This window comes from Aquila chrysaetos, chromosome 2, assembly GCF_900496995.4.
Source record: "Aquila chrysaetos chrysaetos chromosome 2, bAquChr1.4, whole genome shotgun sequence".
NCBI classification, from domain to species: domain Eukaryota; kingdom Metazoa; phylum Chordata; class Aves; order Accipitriformes; family Accipitridae; genus Aquila; species Aquila chrysaetos.
The window spans coordinates 1,468,741-1,486,518 of NC_044005.1; the positions used below are offsets into that span (position 1 = coordinate 1,468,741).

The 17,778-nt window shown below is 41.9% G+C and overlaps 1 protein-coding gene and 1 non-coding gene across 8 annotated transcripts; both read left to right on the forward strand.

Annotated features, from left to right (window-relative positions):
• Nucleotides 1–122: 122 nt before the first annotated feature.
• On the forward strand, nt 123–17,304 carry PRPF39 (pre-mRNA processing factor 39). 7 transcript variants are annotated; one of them, XM_030007385.1, is made up of 14 exons: nt 123–227; nt 4,403–4,766; nt 5,037–5,162; nt 5,803–5,921; nt 6,428–6,595; nt 7,385–7,550; nt 8,210–8,317; nt 10,581–10,745; nt 11,063–11,189; nt 11,281–11,549; nt 12,182–12,366; nt 13,698–13,772; nt 14,378–14,498; nt 16,459–17,304. In XM_030007385.1, exons 2-14 carry the CDS (start codon nt 4,437–4,439, stop codon nt 16,507–16,509), a joined length of 2,010 nt encoding a protein of 669 aa, XP_029863245.1. In that variant the 5' UTR covers nt 123–227; nt 4,403–4,436; the 3' UTR covers nt 16,510–17,304. The 7 variants fall into 7 exon arrangements, with proteins under 7 accessions (XP_029863245.1, XP_040974378.1, XP_029863251.1 ...); XM_041118444.1 differs by lacking the exon at nt 123–227 and having other exon boundaries at nt 16,459–16,517; nt 16,869–17,304; XM_030007390.1 differs by lacking the exons at nt 123–227; nt 4,403–4,766 and adding exons at nt 5,341–5,409; nt 5,513–5,675 and having other exon boundaries at nt 5,046–5,162.
• On the forward strand, nt 11,659–11,744 carry LOC115338707. Its single transcript, XR_003922516.1, has one exon. It is a non-coding gene; the product is annotated as a small nucleolar RNA SNORD127 (small nucleolar RNA).
• Nucleotides 17,305–17,778: the final 474 nt, after the last annotated feature.

The window sequence follows — 17,778 nt, forward strand, 5'->3', positions numbered from 1 at the left end:
ATTTATTTCTGTAACGCTGCGGCCGCCGCCTCCTTTCCTGAGGGGGGAGGGAAGGAAAAGCGAGAGGGTCGCCATTTGGCGGGATGGGCGGGAAGGCGCCCGGGCGCATGCGCGTTGCGGGTCGGGCGCAGGCGCGGTGCCCTGCGCGCAGGCGCGGTCCGTTCTTCCTGGGGCCCGGCGGCGGCGGCAGGCGCGCGGCGGGCTGGCGGTCACCGTCCCCGCGGCAGGTACCGGCGCTGAGGGGACGGGACGGGGCGGCCGGGCGGTCCCTTACTCGGGAGACCGGGGCCCCGTGATCGGCCCTGGGAGGGTAGGGGGGAGCGCCTCGCCTGGGGAAGGGCCCGGGCCTAGGCCTGGGCCTGGGCCTGGGCCGGCGGGAGGCTGAGGCGGGCGGGGGACTCAGCCGGGCCGGGTGCGGCGGCGGCGGCGGCAGCGGGCGGGGCCGGCCTGAGGGGAGGAGGCGCCGTGCCTGGGGCTCTCCGCTTGCCGTGACAGTCGCCCCGCTGCCGCCTGCAGACGTTCCCCCGGGCAGCGGTTACTGGGCTCTGCGGAAGACCAGCCTGGCCGCGGCTGTCGTTTAATACAGGAGAGCGTTAGTCCCCGGGCAGGGGCCAGGCCGGCAGCGCCCGCGCTGTCCTGCCCGGAGAGGTTCGAGCAGCTGCTGCTGCGGGTTGTGAAACGCTCTTCCTGGGGCTGGGGGGGGGATGTAAGGTGGGGCCTGAAATCCCGTGGTGCTGCCCGTTTGTGTTTTTTCCTAGGCGTTTTCCATTAATTCATTCATATTTATAAACGCCGGTATTGTATGTGAGAAACGCTTAATTGAAATGGGCTAAATAATATATGTTGACGTGAATTATTTAAAGCTGGTGTGTGTGGCTACCTGATATCTAGTTGTTTCGCCTGAGAGATGTAAAAACTCCTGGAATTAAGTTACTCTGTTCCATGTTTGCCTGTACTTGAAGCATCAGCTTCATGTGTGCTGCCTTCGTAGCTCCGCGGATTGATGGGCAGCTGTTTGGTACCAGGCAGGGTCAATTGTGTCAGCTGTAACCTTCAGTTACTGTAAAGAGTTTGGGATATGCCTTGGTTACTGTAAGAGTTTGGGATATGCCTTGGTTCCCTGGGAGTGTTCTAGAACTCCTTCAGTTGGAAGCGAACTGTCAGACAGACTTTCAGTTTCTGTTTGAAACCTTGTGTGCAGGGGTGATCCTGTACCGCTTCTCCCTCTTTCTTTTTTTCTCTCCCCCTTATCTGAAGACAGCGAGATTTGGGGAAGTTGTTTTTTAAGCTGGACTACATCTTCTGAATCAGCTAGAGGGGGAAAATATCTGCCAGAATAAGTTTTGGTCATAAATTATTGGATGTTGGAAAACAATTGCATGAGCTTTCTCGAATTTAAAGCTGTAAATATCCTTTAAGCTATTTTTTTCAAGTGTTGGGGCTGCTGTTCTCATGACACACTCCTCTTTGGCTTTGATTTTAGAATCTTTACACAGGTAAGCTCTGAATGGTAGCAGCTGTTTTTAATGATGCACATCTCTTCTGTATGTTGCACTGGTAGAGGTGTACTGATACTGCTTTGATATTTAATTTCTTAATTTATAAATTATGTTTGTTCTCAAAATCAATATCGAAGATGCATCTCCAACACTCACTGAAGAAACCAGCTTTTGAAGCAGGCTTTCTAGAGTGCCCCAACGTGTGGGGAAGAACTGGTCTTTAACAAAATAAACTGCTTGTCTTACACAAGCATCCTCTTTTCCTGTAGAACAAAAGCACTATAGTGCTCTGTGTAGTCACATCGTGTTCGTGTGACTTTTAAATGGCATGAACTGTTCATTTTTATGAACAGTTACCATATAAAGTTGCAAAATTATGAACTGTTTACCTTAAAGGAAAGAAATTGTATTTTTATGATTGCTAGATGATGTATACAATGGAGAATAGAAATAGTTACTTTTAAAAAACAGTTATTAGAAAACTTGCAGAGTAGACCGTGTGGACCTTTTAACACTATGCTGAAGTTACTTGCCTTGGTGAACTCCTAGGAAAACATGAACTGTTATCTCACATGTTGGCGCTGCTGAAGATGGGGTATAGATGTTTTTTTTTTTTTTTCCTTTCTGTCAAGAATTTTTCCTCCACTATATTATTGGTGGCTTATCAACGTATTTGTTAAAGTGAAAGCAAGTGGTCTCTTTGTTCTCTTTTCAGGCTTTCAGTATGTCCTGGTTTCAGCTGGGATAGCGTTAATTGTCTTCCTAGTAGCTGGTATAGCATTATGATTTTGAGTTAGGTATGAGAAGAATGTTGATAACACGCTGATGTTTCCAATTGTTGCTAAGTAATGTTTAGTCTAAAGTCAAGGATTTTTCAGCTTCTCATGCCCAGCCAGCAAGAAGGCTGGAGGGGCACAAGGAGTTGGGAGGGGACACAGCCAGGGCAGCTGACCCAAACTGGCCAAAAGGTTATTCCATACCGTGTGATGTCATGGCCAGTATATAAGCTGGGGGGGGGGGAGGGAAGTGGCCTGTGGCAGATCGCTGCTGGGGGACTAACTGGGCGTCGGTTGGTGGCTGGTGAGCAATTGCATTGTGCATCATATGTATATTTCAATTCTTTTATTATTATTATTGTAATTTTATTAGTGTTACTATTATCATTATTAGTTTCTTTTTTTCTGTTCTATTAAACCGTTCTTCTCTCACCCCACGAGTTTTACTTTTTTTTCCCCAATTCTCTCCCCCATCCTACTGGGTGCGGGGGGAAGTGAGTGAGCGGCTGCATGGTGCTTAGTTGCTGGCTGGGGTTAAACCAGGACACAGTGGGAAAGAATTCTGGAGATAGAGTGGGGGTGGGGACTTTTTTTTGTTTTTTAAATGCAAAACTTACTTGCCATCTTCTCTGAAGAGAAGCAAGGGGAAATAGGAGTGGCAGTTGCTACAGTGCATTTGAGGGTGATGGTCTCACACTGTTCTTCATTAAGATAGATTCACAGCTAAGAGCTATTGTATTCTGCCTGGGTATTGTATTGCCTAGAATCCGTTAGTCATTAGGATGTAGCTTGAGGGTAGGGAAGGTTCAGCTGAGTGCCTTACGCCTATGCTTCAGGCGGTGAAGGCCCAGATCAGTTGTGGCCAACTGCTCTTTGGCAGAGCAGCATGCAGCTAAGTTAGGCTGGTCTGGCCTTTGTGGAGGAGGGTAGGGCTGGGCAGCAGCATTTGGCAGGAAGATCAAAATGAAAAGTGGGAGGAAGATGGAGTCTGTCCTGAGGCGCAGGAGGAAGCACCTGACACCTGAGTTGTGTGTGGGAGCCGTTGACTGCTTGTAAGGGGCTAGCCTAAACATTTTTTGTGGCCTTCTGATGCTGGTTAGTTTCTATAGACATCATTAATATGGACTGAGTCTAGTGCTGAGAGTAATTCTTTTCTTTGCAAAGTTATCGCTTAAGCCAGTTCAGCTAGGCATTGAGGGTTGTCCTAGTTTCAGCTGGGATAGAGTTAACTGTCTTCCTAGTAGCTGGTATGGTGCTATGTTTTGAGTTCAGTATGTGAAGAATGTTGATAACACCGATGTTTTCAGTTGTTGCTAAGTAGTGTTTAGACTAATGTCAAGGATTTTTCAGCTTCTCATGCCCAGCCAGCGAGAAAGCTGGAGGGGCACAAGAAGTTGGCACAGGACACAGCCAGGGCAGCTGACCCAAACTGGCCAACAGGGTATTCCATACCCTGTGACGTCCCATCTGGTATAGGAACTGGGGAGTGGGGTGCACTGCGCATCATTTGTACGTTCCAATCCTTTCATTATTGCTGTTGTCATTTTATTAGTGTTATCTTTATCATTACTAGTTTTTTCTTTTCTGTTCTATTAAACTGTTCTTATCTCAACCCGTGGGTTTTGCTTCTTTTTCCCGATTTTCTCCCCCATCCCACTGGGTGGGGGGGGGGTGAGTGAGCAGCTGCGTGGTGCTTAGTTGCTGGCTGGGGTTAAACCATGACAAGGGTACATTTTAACATATGCTGGTCTTGCAAAGAAGTTACTGATTTGTACTAAGTAGGAGAATTGAATAAATTGGACTGTAATTATTTGTTTGGCATAAACTTCCGCTAGACTCATACAGGAGAACGGTATTGGTTCACTGTTATACCCTGATAGCTACTTGTGATAGTTTTTTAGAAAAACCACAATGGTTTGTATGTGCAGATGTTAAAATGTATGACAGCTATTAACATTTTTTTTAATTGTGAATTAAGCTCAACAGTGAAGCAGATCTAATTGATGAAGGTCTGTGGTGGAATACATGGATGCCTGAAGCACTTGGGAGGCTCTTAGCTGATAATTCATGCCCAAGTTCTACTTGAATATTCACTGCATGAATACTAAATCTTTTTTATTTCCATAGGATCTAGTACTACAAAACAGCAGTAACCTCAGCCATGGAGAACGCAGATAATACAGAGGAGGAGAAGCCGACTGTGAGCAATGACAGCACAGACAATGGCGCTGAAACGACAACAGAAGAACAGCATATGGACTTCAGTACAGAAATTATGAGTGTAACTGAGATGGAACAATCACCTGATAGTACCCCTGACTTGAATGAAGAGAACACACAGGAGAGTGAAATTCCAAATATTGAAAGTTTGCAGACAACAGATATTGAGGCTTGCTTCCCTCCAGATTTTGACAAGTTCTGGAAAGTAGTAGAGGACAATCCCCAGGATTTCACAGGATGGGTATATCTACTACAGTATGTAGAGCAGGAGGTTAGTACATGCCCCCTTTTTCCCTAGCCTTCCAGAAATAAACAAAGAAAACCAAAACAAGCCATGGGTATTCCAGTGACAAATCTAGAACTGTACATCAGGCTTTCATAGATGCTGTTTTAAGACAATTGCCCTTGCCAGTGTCATCAGCAGAGATCACAAAATGAAAAATCGTTTTTAAGACAATGTTAAAGCATTTATTGTTTTTAAAATAATGTGAAGTTTTTTTTAAGGAAAGGATTCATTGCTTTTGTTGTGTATTTCTTGCAGAACCACTTACCAGCTGCCAGGAAAGCATTTGACAGGTTTTTCACACACTATCCATATTGCTATGGATATTGGAAAAAGTATGCAGACCTTGAAAAGCGGCATGACAACGTTAAACAATCTGATGAGGTATGTAGGTAGCTGGGCGCAGCTATTGCCATTGGTCCTGTTAGCCAAATAATGACTAACCTACTGCAAGTCATTTGGCTGCCAGTACCTGCCATGTATGGTCAGGTTTGTAGGGATTTTGTTTGCACTTGTCACGTCTGTGGCATTTGTAGCTAATGTTTTTTCTCTTTGTTGGCAGGTGCGTTAAACCTCTACAGTTTGTCAAGCTTTGCAGTGCAAGCCTCTGTATTACACTGCAGCTTAACAAGTAGGGCAGGGCTTTTCTGTCACTTACATTTATTACTCATTTTCAAAACAATATAGTTGGTTTGCTGGTCACAATTGCTACATCTTATTGCATTTTTGGTCAGACGCTGTCAATGATGCTCTAATGGGTCTGTGCCCTATGGTCTGTACCCCAAAGCCTGCCCACACAACCTGGTCAGAATGCAGGGACCGCTGCGCTTTGAAGATCAAGACTCTGCACGTGGAGATCAGAACATTGCCATGTTCTATCCAACCTCCACCCAAATGGTAATGGTAGATTATTTAAACAAAATTCCAGTAATTAGTATTTCTAAGGTTCACCGGATAACACAGTGTTGCCTCTCTATTAGGACGCCATTAAGTATTTGAAGTACAGTTCATATTCTCTTCATAGGTTTATCGCAGAGGGCTGCAGGCAATTCCTCTTAGTGTTGATCTTTGGATACATTATATAAACTTCTTAAAGGAGACCTTGGACCCTACTGATCCTGAAACTAACAGTACTATTCGAGGGTAAGTTGAAAGCAGACTTAAGTGATACAAGAGACCCACACATACAGTTACATAGCAGTGTAATCAGATTAATATGTTTAAGCTAAGGGGCAAGCTAATAACAACCTGCAGTTATTTTAAGGACTTTTAAGAGATGATGGAGCCAAATTCCCTAAGAAGGGGTAGACAATACAGTGTGGTACAAGGGTCAAAAGTTGTGACTTCAGAGGTTGGTAGAGACTGTGTATTTTCGTAATATCTTGCATTCCTGCAAGTGGATTTTTCTGTTGCCTTTATTTGTTCTGTTGCGGTAGTGCTGGAGGAAAAAAAAGTGAATGTGAACTTTCTGAATTTCTAGAGATCTTGCTACAGATATCTAGAGAATACTTGGCAGAATTTAAATAATGAATATAACTGTGGTTGCAAGTAAATGAGGATGCTCATAATCTTTAAATAAGAGCGCAAACTTTTCTTCCTTGTTCTGTCACCACATCTAGAAACAACTGTAAAATTATTTCATTTTTCAGAGCCTATGAACATGCAGTCTTAGCTGCTGGGACAGATTTCCGTTCTGACAGACTATGGGAAATGTATATAAACTGGGAAAATGAACAGGGAAACCTAAGGGAAGTTACATCCATCTATGACCGTATCCTTGGAATTCCAACGCAGCTCTATAGTCATCACTTCCAGAGGTAAAGAGAAAACAAAGATTTAGTTAATGCTATGAATTTCTTAAGCACATGCTAACCTAATTCTGTAAATATGAAAGTGTTCACTCAACAAGAACTTGAAATAGTTACTTAGTTTTATATACTTATCTACTTATTTATGTACTCATACAGTTTGACTGGTTGTTTTAAAGTACTAATACATGTTCTAGGAATTTGGTTTTAGATAAATGCACAAATTCTGTGGAATAAAGGAAGGCCTTGGAATTGTGAGGAAGAAGAGAGGATGTCTTTGAAAAATCAGATTGAGCAGTTTTGAAATTTAATTCCTCATGCAATGCTCACATGTGGTGAAAGACTAATTTAATTGACTAAAGAGAAATACTTGGTTAAGTTTTAGATAGTAGAATTCTGCATTAATACGGAGAGGTTAAGAGGGAACCAGAAATCTTAGTTAAATTATGCACCAGTCTTCCCCATAATTTCTACAGATCTTTTGGGTTTGGAAATAAAGTATCTTCCTCTAAAACCGATCTTGTCCTTTGGCATCAATTATGCATGGCAAGTGGTCTGTCTTCACCACTGAAGTTCAGCGTCCTTTCCTTTCTCTTTGAAATGTGAAGTGTTTGAAGTCAGATAGATAGTAGAAGTTGCGTTTTGTGTGTATGTTGTTGGAAGTTGCATTTTCAGTGTTGCTCTAGGTCGATAAAGTAATGCAGAACCTCACTAGGATTTATTACCGTGCTCTGGTTAGGCAGAGTTTTGCAACATGAAACATCAAATTTGTGTTGACTTGTTTCTAACTATTCTTAGGTTTAAAGAACATATACAGAACAACTTGCCTCGGGACCTTCTGACTACGGAGCAGTTTGTTCAGCTGCGCAGAGAACTAGCATCTGTGAATGGCCATAGCGGGGAGGATGCACAACCTGGAGACGACCTGCCCTCTGGTACTGAGGACATAACTGACCCTGCCAAGGTACATATGCAGAGGATGTTCGTCGGCATTTCTTGCTTTACTCTGTGGCTGACAGATTAATTTATTTGCAGACAATTAGTACAGCTGTAGCTGAGGTGTTTCCATAGTTCTCTTGCAGATCATTGCTCTGTGGCTCATGTGATAACTGCTTTTGCCTACAGGACATACCTTTCCAGTGTTTTCATAGGTATGAAAGAAATGGAGTTAAAAAAATTGGAGAAGTGATGTACAAAACTTTAGGGATAAATATTAATTATTCCAGATTAACAGATTAGGAACTGTGGTCCAAGAAAGCTCTTCATCAGCAACAGTCAGAGCAGGTTCATATTCTTCAAAGGCATATGAAAACTTGGAACCGTCCAGAGGAATTGCTGACTGTGAAAATGTACACATAGTGAAACCAAGTTTGACTTGGATCCAAAATCATCTTTAATTATTTTTAGCATAAGAGCAAAACTTCAGATAGAAAACCAATTCAGTTGGGTTGCGCTAAGGGCCAAGGCACCATCAGGGCAGTATCCCGTCCCTTCCACTGTTCAGGGTAACATTTAATGCATCTGTGATACTTCTAACTTATGCATGTTATTGTCATCATAAAATGCATTTACAAAGGTGATACGGTGTCTACCTGTGTTACATTTTTAAAAATTATGTTTTAGCTAATCACTGAGATAGAAAACATGAGGCACAGAATCATTGAGATTCATCAAGAAATGTTTAACCACAATGAACATGAAGTCAGTAAGAGGTGGACGTTTGAAGAAGCGGTAAGTTTGTTTTTTCTACGTAAGGCAGCATGCGCAAGCGTTTTGAACATAAGACTGGGAGCTAGGAATTTTGAGTAACAGTTAGGCCTTACAACTTAAACTGTTGTAGGGCTTTGAACAAAGATCAAGTTTCACTTCTCTGCTGTTTTTCTTGTGAAAAGGCAACTTGTGAGGTCACCTTTGTCATCTGACAAGTTAAAAATCTTTAATTATTTTATTATTTAATAGTATTTGGAGAGAGGCAAGATGGTGTATTGTTTACTAAGCAGTCTTTAAATACAGAAGCATGAAATGCTATGTAAGTTAGTACTGCCTTATGCATCTGGGGCATTGCAGAATAAGGGGATGAAGGTAATTCTGATTGAAAAGGTAAGCCTATCCTAAAAGGAGAATGAAATCTGTATGTTTTTGTATTTTAATGTTACACTCTTACACCTGCAATCAGTTAAGTTTCGCTTTCCAAAAGTAGCCATCATAACATGCAGCTCCTATGTATAACATATTCAAAGTAATTAATTAAACTAATTGTTTGATCACTGCAAATATAGAACTTTTTCTGTGTAGAATTAAGTTTGGTTACTTTTGAAAAACAACCTGACTTTTTAATTCTTGGTCTTTTTTTTATTTTTTCCTTCCTGGCAAACAGCATGTTGCATAACATGGTTCTTGTTTTAAATTTATTTTCTTTTTTAAAAGTACATTGAAAATCTGTCCCAGCTGTTTGATACAGAGATTCCTTAATGTGTTAAGTGATGTCAGAACTGTTATGTTGCTTATTGCACTTTGTTGGACTAGGCCAGATACCTTATAAGACAGAGGAACTCCAGGACATGGTACCTAGCCAGTCCTAGCGCTGTAGACTAGAACAAAGTCTAACTCGGGTGGGTTACCCTTTCTGTTACACAGCAGCCTGAAGGGCTGATAGCAGCACTACGTGCCGCAAGGTCGCTTTCATACAGGTTACCTGTTGTAGAAGGAAGCAGAGCATGCAGAGCGTGTCCCTAGAGTAGTCGAGGCTCAAATACCCTGATGTATTGTGGAAAATGGTTATGTGGGGATAGTTGTTCTTTGGCTTCGGAAACTGTAAGCTACAAATTATTGAAACTTGGGAGAATGCTAAAACTGTGGACACACTGGAGAAAATGTGTAAGAAACAGGGTGTCCTTTCTTGCTCCTGCCCAGAATCAGTACTTTTTCTACGAAGAGAGTATATCTGCTCTGTAGATACCAACGTGTAGGATCTCTGAGGTGTTTGAAATACAAGGTTAAATGTGTTTTATAACAGATAGAAATGAGGTAGACAGGCAACAGATGTCACATAAGTGATGAAGACCGCTTAGACCTGCTTTACTGTTATTTCAGCAGGAGCAATGTACCTGTGAATTTGTCAAAATGGAAAAAGAGTACTGGGTTCCATAGTAGAGTTCAGTGAGGAGCATGAAGGGGCTAATTGGCTTTAGATTTCAGCTGGCCTTGAAGAATTGAATGTTACTGCTTAATTATTGTAAGTTCTTTATCTGTTTGTATGTATTTGTATCTGAGATGGAGTGGCAGTACAGGAGAGATAATCAGGTAAAATAAAAGATTTGGAGAGAAAAAGCAAAACATCTCTGGAAGGATGCCTTGCTATGTTTAGTTCAAACAATGTTTAAATTTTCTGTGCTGATCTCTGTCCCACCCAGCTCCTCTTGTAGTCATCAATAAAAATGCGATCTTGCTAGCTCTTGGAATAATCAGCTTAATGTAAATATTTAATGTGAAGTTCAATTCAATGTTCTGTCTTGTCATGATTCTCAACCAAATTTTGAATTTAATTTGTAGGATATGTGCTAGTACAACAGTAATTTCTTTAGAGTTGTGTGTATGTGGGCAGTATTCATTGTTGTTTACAATGTCATTGTTACGTTGTGACCGCAGGTTTGCAAGGGATTAACTGCACTGAGTTCTTTCTCAGCTTCTGTAAACACTTGCACTCAAAAAACTTTCTCAAAAAACAAGTTACTAGCCTAGAATGTAATTGTCAGCAAAATCTCTTGAGATCGGTACTTGGGTAACCCCAGCAGACTTATTTGAATAGCTAAGATGTATCATTCTGAAGTCCTGTTTATTTAAATGGCATTGCTTGAAAGGTGTGTGGCTGTTTGGTTTGTGGGGTTTTTTTGTTATTGTTGTTGGTTTGGTTTTTTTTTTTTTTTATTTTTTTTTTTAAGCCACTTGGTGGTATGCTTATTAGTCGTAAGTTGCCATACTGTGACTCTTGCAGATTAAGAGGCCTTACTTTCATGTAAAACCTCTGGAGAAAATTCAGCTGAAAAACTGGAAAGAGTACTTAGAATTTGAGATAGAAAATGGCACTCATGAGCGAGTTGTGGTCCTCTTTGAAAGATGTGTTATTTCATGTGCCCTCTATGAGGACTTCTGGATTAAGGTAAGGGAAGCGGTTTACCACCTATCTCCTACCGATTGCATACATTGATCTAGTGACTAACCTTTTGTACTCTTGTGGAATGTTGTTCATATATAACTATATCTGTTGCATTAGGAGATGGTCTGCTTGCAACCAGATTTGACTGCTGCATATGCCAACTTCGTTGCCTCTCTACGTCCTTCCTTACAGAAACTAGTCTAGTGGTTCAATAAAGGTGCTGAATGGGTTTAAACAAAAGAATTTTATCGTTCTGTCATGTTTTTAAAGACAAATACAAGCTTTAAATTCTTCAATCTCTGCTCTGTTTTCAACTATAGTATGCCAAATACATGGAGAATCATAGTATTGAAGGAGTGAGGCATGTCTACAGCAGGGCTTGCACAATACATCTTCCTAAGAAACCAATGGTTCACATGCTGTGGGCTGCCTTTGAGGAGCAGCAGGGTAAGAGCAACATTAGTTTTTGCTGGGAGGGATTCTGGTTTTGAGAGGCTGTTGGATGTCTCATCTTAAAGCATCTTCACTGGTATTTTAGGCAACATCGATGAAGCAAGAAGAATCTTGAAGACATTCGAAGAGTGTATTCTAGGGCTAGCAATGATTCGCTTGCGAAGAGTAAGCTTAGAACGCAGACATGGAAACATGGAAGAAGCTGAACATCTGCTTGAAGATGCCGTTAGGAATGCCAAATCAATTAGTGAATCGTCGTTTTACGCCATCAAGTTAGCTCGACACCTCTTCAAAGTACAGAAAAATCTTCCAAAGGCAAGAAAAGTGCTGTCAGAAGCCATAGAAATTGACAAAGTATGTGTTCCCTCTTTGCTGTATTTAAAAAAAAAAAAAAAAAAAAAAAAAATCCTGGTATTTTTCTCTCTTTCTGAACCTTTTTTTTTCTTTTTCTTTTTTTAAAATATGGCAACAATGATGACAGGAATTGTAACTGTATGTAATGTTTCATTACTACATGGAGACACCAGTCCCTCTAAACTGATGTTGCCGTATGTGCAGCTTGCAAATCTGGAAGTTTGCTTTTTTTTTTTTTTCCATCAGAATCACAATGTGCTTCATACCTTCATTTTTCCTTTTTAGAATCTTACATACTATAGGTGTGTTCACATCTCAAGGAGAACAAAATTGATCGCGTAGGCAGTACTTGTAGACTGTTTGGTATAACCACAGAAATATTTGGCACTCCAAATACTATTAGCTCACTATTAGCGAAGCGTGACATCTGGTTTTGTAGTGTTAGATCACTTCTAATCTATTTGTGAAACAAGCCAGGTCAAAGATGACCAGTGTAAAAAGAAAATCTTTTTATTGACTATTCTAGCATATACTTATGATGTAAACGTTCTGGTATGCATCTGGTAGCTATACATTCAGCATTAAATGCCTAACGTGACAGATGTACAACTTCTAATATGTCTTTTGCACAGGAAAACACAAAACTGTATCTCAACTTACTTGAAATGGAGTACAGTGGTGATCTCAAGCAAAATGAAGAAAACATCTTGAGCTGTTTTGATAAGGCTGTCAATGGCGCATTGTCTATAAAAATGAGGATTACGTTTTCTCAGCGAAAAGTGGAATTTCTTGAAGATTTTGGTTCTGATGTAAACAAGTAAGATGTAATCTGTGCAATGGCCAAATTAGGGTCACCACAAGAGTGCTGGTAGAAGCACTAGGGAAGGTGTAGGGTTAGTGGCATCCATTGAGTTTTTTCTTTTGTGACATCAGTTCTCTGTTGAGGGATAGCTGCTTTTCTAAACCAACTTCCCATTTTTAAATAGGCATATCATTTTAGAAAATTATCCTTTTTTTTCTGAAATAGCTAACGCCTCATAGAGCAAAACTATGCTGCCCATAACTTCTTACTGTAGTTTTCTCTTGGTAAATTTTATAAAGGAGGATGTTCCTCAAAGAGAATGTGAAGTTTTTTGTGATACAGGTATTTGATTTGATTTTTCTATGTTTAAAGTGTTAACAATGCTGTACACTTATGTGGGAGGATCAGATACTAGAAGTGCAACTTTTTAATTAAATACTAGATACACTTTTTTTCTCTTAATTTTCTATTGTAAAATAAGCCCTTGTTTTCATTTACATTTGCAGCTAATTAACTTCGAAGGACTAACCATGAGTTAGTTTTTCTGCTTTGTATGTTTTTTAACAATAGCTGTCCTTAATTTCTGCTGACTCTGGCCATCCTAACTTGCGTGGCAGCCAAGCATTGCAAGTTTGGGATCCTATAGAGCAAACAAAATGAAGTTTTCAGTTCCCAAATAATACTAGAGCATAGAATAAGTACAAGAAATGGTTTTCACCAAGAGCAGTATTGACAGAAGAAGCAGTTTTCATGTGATACCTTGTAAACTGTGGTATGCAACAGATGAAATGGTATTTAGCTATTTGTGGGAATTCTAGCTAGGACTCTTTTGTGCTGCATTAAATGTACTTGTTCTTCCCGTGTTGTTTGGGAGAAGGCTGTAGGTGCTACTTTGGAATGGTTGTAATTCTGTGTAATACTCGTTGCCAGTATTTAAAGAAATGTTGATTCCTAAGTATCAGGGCTGGTATGGGTGGCATCAACAGGCAGCTGAGGGAATGCAGTCACTGGAAGAAGCAGCTGTATCACAAATAAGTTTTAGAAAACTTATTTATAAAGAAACTTTATAAAAGAACTGCCCGAAGTGTGATAGAAGTTGAGCAAGTTGGGAATTTCTGAGCTAACAGAAAATTCTTCACTATGCTTTGTGGAATCAAATTAAGTTTTTTGGCTTTCCCGCCTTCATGGTAGATCACTGATTAAAATTTGATTACGATTTGAGGTTTTTTTAGAATGTTTTTGTATTCTTAGAGTTTCGAGTAGACATTGTGAAATGGTTGCTCATGTGTTTAAAACGTTTACATGAAAATGGTGAGCAAAGCTTTCTTTCATTTTGTCTCCTTCAGGCTTCTGGATGCCTATGATGAACATCAAGCACTTCTAAAGGAGCAGGATTCTTTGAAAAGGAGAGCAGAGAATGGGTAGGAAGTCTGTTCACCTGAGGGTATAAACTAACTTGGTAGATGATGCAGTATGGGGTAGCTGGAACACGTACTACATTGTACCGTACACTACACTACACAAAGCACTTTTTGGAAATGCTTTATAATTAGTTCAGAGAACAATCTCAGAGTCTGTGGGGTTTTTTTTTTCTTTAATCTATGAATATATATACATATATTTTTCAGCTTTAAACCTACTGCTTGCAAGAACAAAATCACTGTTTTTTAATCACGTAAAGTACAAACTAAATTGGGTTATACTGTTGGTTAAAATATTTGGAAACAGATTTATTGGAAAATAACATTGTGAATGTATCACAGGAAAACTAAACAGTACTGCTACTCTTAAGCAGAAACGTGCTTTTGCTGTCTCGGTTTGAGCACCAGAACAATTTAAAAACCAGACTATCGTTCTGAAGCACAATATACTACTGTCTTTTTCTAAATCAAATTGTTACTCTGTTTGGACAGGGCACCAAGTTTCAAAATACTACTTAACCTTATCCATGATAACATTTCTCATGCAAAGACATGCTCAGAATTTAATCCAAGATACCATTTATAAGCATATATTAACTTCACAGATCAGAGGAGCCAGATGAAAAGAAAATGCTCACAGATGACCCAACTTTGGCATCAGCACAGATGATGGATGGAGACATGCAAGTCAATCAGGCAGCGTATAACTACAATGCCTGGTACCAGGTAGGTGTATGCTTGGTTACTTCTTTCAACATGCGCGTTCTGAATGGAAAACCACAACGTGCATACCAGTGACGTTTATCTATGGCCTGTGTCAGTTGGCGAGGAAGGCTTGGAGTAAAAAGTTAGCTCCTGTTTTTGTTGATTCCTCTTTGGCCTGTTACGCAAGTGTAAAATATTTCTCTCTAGTGTGGAGCAAGATGAGCAGTTTGGTGGCTAGACATTTACATGAAGGGTTGTGTGACAGCAGTTAAGGCCATTGCGGGCTAAGGGCAATAGACCTGTTCTGTGCTGAAATGTTTTGCCCAGGAGGGTCGCCTTGGGCTGCCAATTTACTGTGCGTTTTGATAGTTCCTTTCTCCAACGAGTAGCTCCTGTAACGTTTCGGTATGGGTCTACTGCCCTGGTATATAGTGCATGCAAACCAGCCTGTTCAACAGCTTGTCTTGGGGGCTGTTCTTGCATGGCATTTCATGTTGTCCCCTACAGGGGCTTAAAGGGTGAATCAGTAATACCATACCTTGGTTTCCTCCTCCTGCTTGTGGCAGCAGCAACCTCCAGCACAGGCTCTGCTTGCTTCTAGACTGACAGTCCGTTTTTGTGCTCTGACTTGTCCACGGGGCAGGCTGTAAAGTCAGCTTCAACCCCTGCCTTTCTGTGCGAGATTAATACTGGTAAGGGTGGGTGCTGCTGGTGCCCCCTCAGCTGGGGCGAGAGTGATGTGCTGCAGGTGTGGAATGCTGCTTATTCTCAGTTGTGAGTTGCAGAGGGTCCAACTGAAACTTTTGCTGAAGCAGTTTAATGAATACTGTGGTTTAGACTGCAAGGAGCCTAGCAAGCCCCTGAGAACAGTGTTTGCAGATGGGACACAAACCAGTCCTTGTGTACCTGTGGTTTAGAATTGCCCGCATCAAGGCCAAGCGTTCTTTCCAAAGTCAGGCAGTGAAAGGTGTCTCACCCAGCATGGGGAAACTGCTCAGCACTAGACCAGGAAAAACGCCCCAAGTTTTCAGGCACAGAACCATGGGAACAGCAGACTTGGAGTGTTGAGGAAGATCTCAGCCCTGTGGTTGACGTGGTAACTCCATCACCGTCTGCCTCCCGTGCGTTTCACGGTCTGCTTGAGAGTAGCAGACAGAAATGCTTTCTGAGGGAATGGAGACGTTTGTTCGTGCTACCCCGAGAATGTTACACGGCTGAATACCTACCTAGGCTCAGCTGGGATAGTTGGGGTACAGCTGGTTGCAGCAAGACCATGGGGACTGCCTCAGTGATGGTTTCTGCTAGCTGCAAACCCATGGCTTCAAAGGGAGTAGTGGTGGGGCACTTGAGCTGTCTATTCAGGCTCTGCCATCTTGTGGGGTGTGCTGTGAGAGCAGCTAGAACACAGACAATTTGCGCTTCCTTTACTGTCTGCTCCCTCTTACGAGAGTCTGTTGAAAGGGGAGTGACGCAGAGCCGTAGAGCAGGTACTAAAGAGGGGATCTGAGGAGCAAGAGCGAACCTCTGACCTGTCCTCTATTGGAAGACTTACCCCGTGCGTGTTTGTTAAGTGACTAAAAACACGACACACAACGGTACCAGGCTGTACCCTAGGTGTAGCTCTGACCCTGGACTGAACCACAGGTCAGTGTTACCTCCCTAACAAAGCTGACTTCCCGGGGCTCTTCCAGGCGGTCGGGAGTTCCCGGGGCTGGGCCCTGCAGAGGAACACCCTCTGTGTTCCACCCGGAGCGAGGCACGGGCTGCGTGCAGAGCCTCGGTAAAGGGGGACCGAGTCCTGAACGTTCCGGGTGGGACGCGGGCACCTCGCCGCGCTGGCCGCCACCAGAACCGCCCCAGTGACAGAAGGGCAGCCTTACCCGTGCCTTTCGGGAAGGACAGACAGCTCATTGTCAGGTATCCTCGTGGAGCACGGGCAGTCTGACTTAATGCTGTTATCTGTTGTGTTTGTTTTTTCTAGTACAATTACCAGAACGCATGGAATTATGGGCAGTATTACCATCCAACTTGATCGGAAGAGTGAGTGAAGTTCACTGTGCCACAGTTTCAACAAAGATGGAATAAAAAAAATATATTTTTCTAAATTAGGGATGTGAAAGAACTGTTGTAATAACTGCTTTTTGGTCTTTTGCATGTGAAATGAGCTGATGTTCACAGGGTATGTGTGAAGCAAGATTTGTGTGCTGGTAACTGATAAATGGTATCTCTGTACAATTCTAGTTTACCATAAATGCATTTTTTTTTTTTTTTAATTCCCTGCACTAATTTATGGAGATATCTGAAGAATTTTTTTTTGGTCTCATAATGATTCCATAGATTTAATCAGTAAAGCTGTAGGGGTTTTGTTCTGGTTTTTTTTTCTCCCCAAAGCTGTTCTGCTGACCAGTGTTGGCTGCCACGGCTGCTGCAGGAACGGCGCAGGTCGGGAGGGCTGGCAGTTCAGGAGCAAGGCTGTCCTCTCCTGCTCTGCTCTCCAACCGGAACGTCACCACCTGCTCTACCACGAGATCTCTTCCATGCCCCAGCGAGCAAATCCCCGACTCCTTTGTTTATGTGGTTACGATCGAAACTCTTCAGATTACGATGGCAGCCTTTGCACGCTGCGATGTGTGTTTTCTATTCTATGTGGGGGTCAAAAATTAAAATGCAGTGCAAAATGATGTTGCATTCTTTTCTAAAAAGCACAAACTGTGTTTGGGATGATTTTTGTATTTAGAGTTTTTCATGTACACAGTGTGAGCAAACTTTTTTCATTTTGATCAAAGTGATCATTCCCATTTTTGTAATAAAAGCAAGGAATTCAGTAGTCCTCTGAGCTTTCTTGGATTGCCTCGTTCAAGCCAGGAGAAAGAGTGGCAGAGTCCCGGTTTATCACTGGTTTTGTTCAAACTGCAGTGTCTGTGGTACAGGAACACCTCAGGAATGTGTGGGGTGTGGGTGGGTCTCCTCAAGATGGGGCTGGGCATCGTGCCTGACACTTCTGTAAAACACCTTTAGAGGAGAAATGCAGTGGAATTTCCTTCCCCCTGCCCCCAACTTAGGCAATGCCTAGAATACAAATGTAATTTTTTTCCTCTTCCCCTCTTCTAATATTTTAGGTTAACTAAGAATGTTGGGCGAGTGCTGTTTTAAGACTCAGCAGCTCCACAAAAGATAAAGCTGAAAGGGAAGTGCACTGCTGAAGGCTTGAGCAGGGTATCGAAGTAGCTGCTTTTCAGTAAATGATCACGCAGTACAGCAAGGGGTAATAAAAACAGTCCTGGGTCTACTTCTCCTTTAA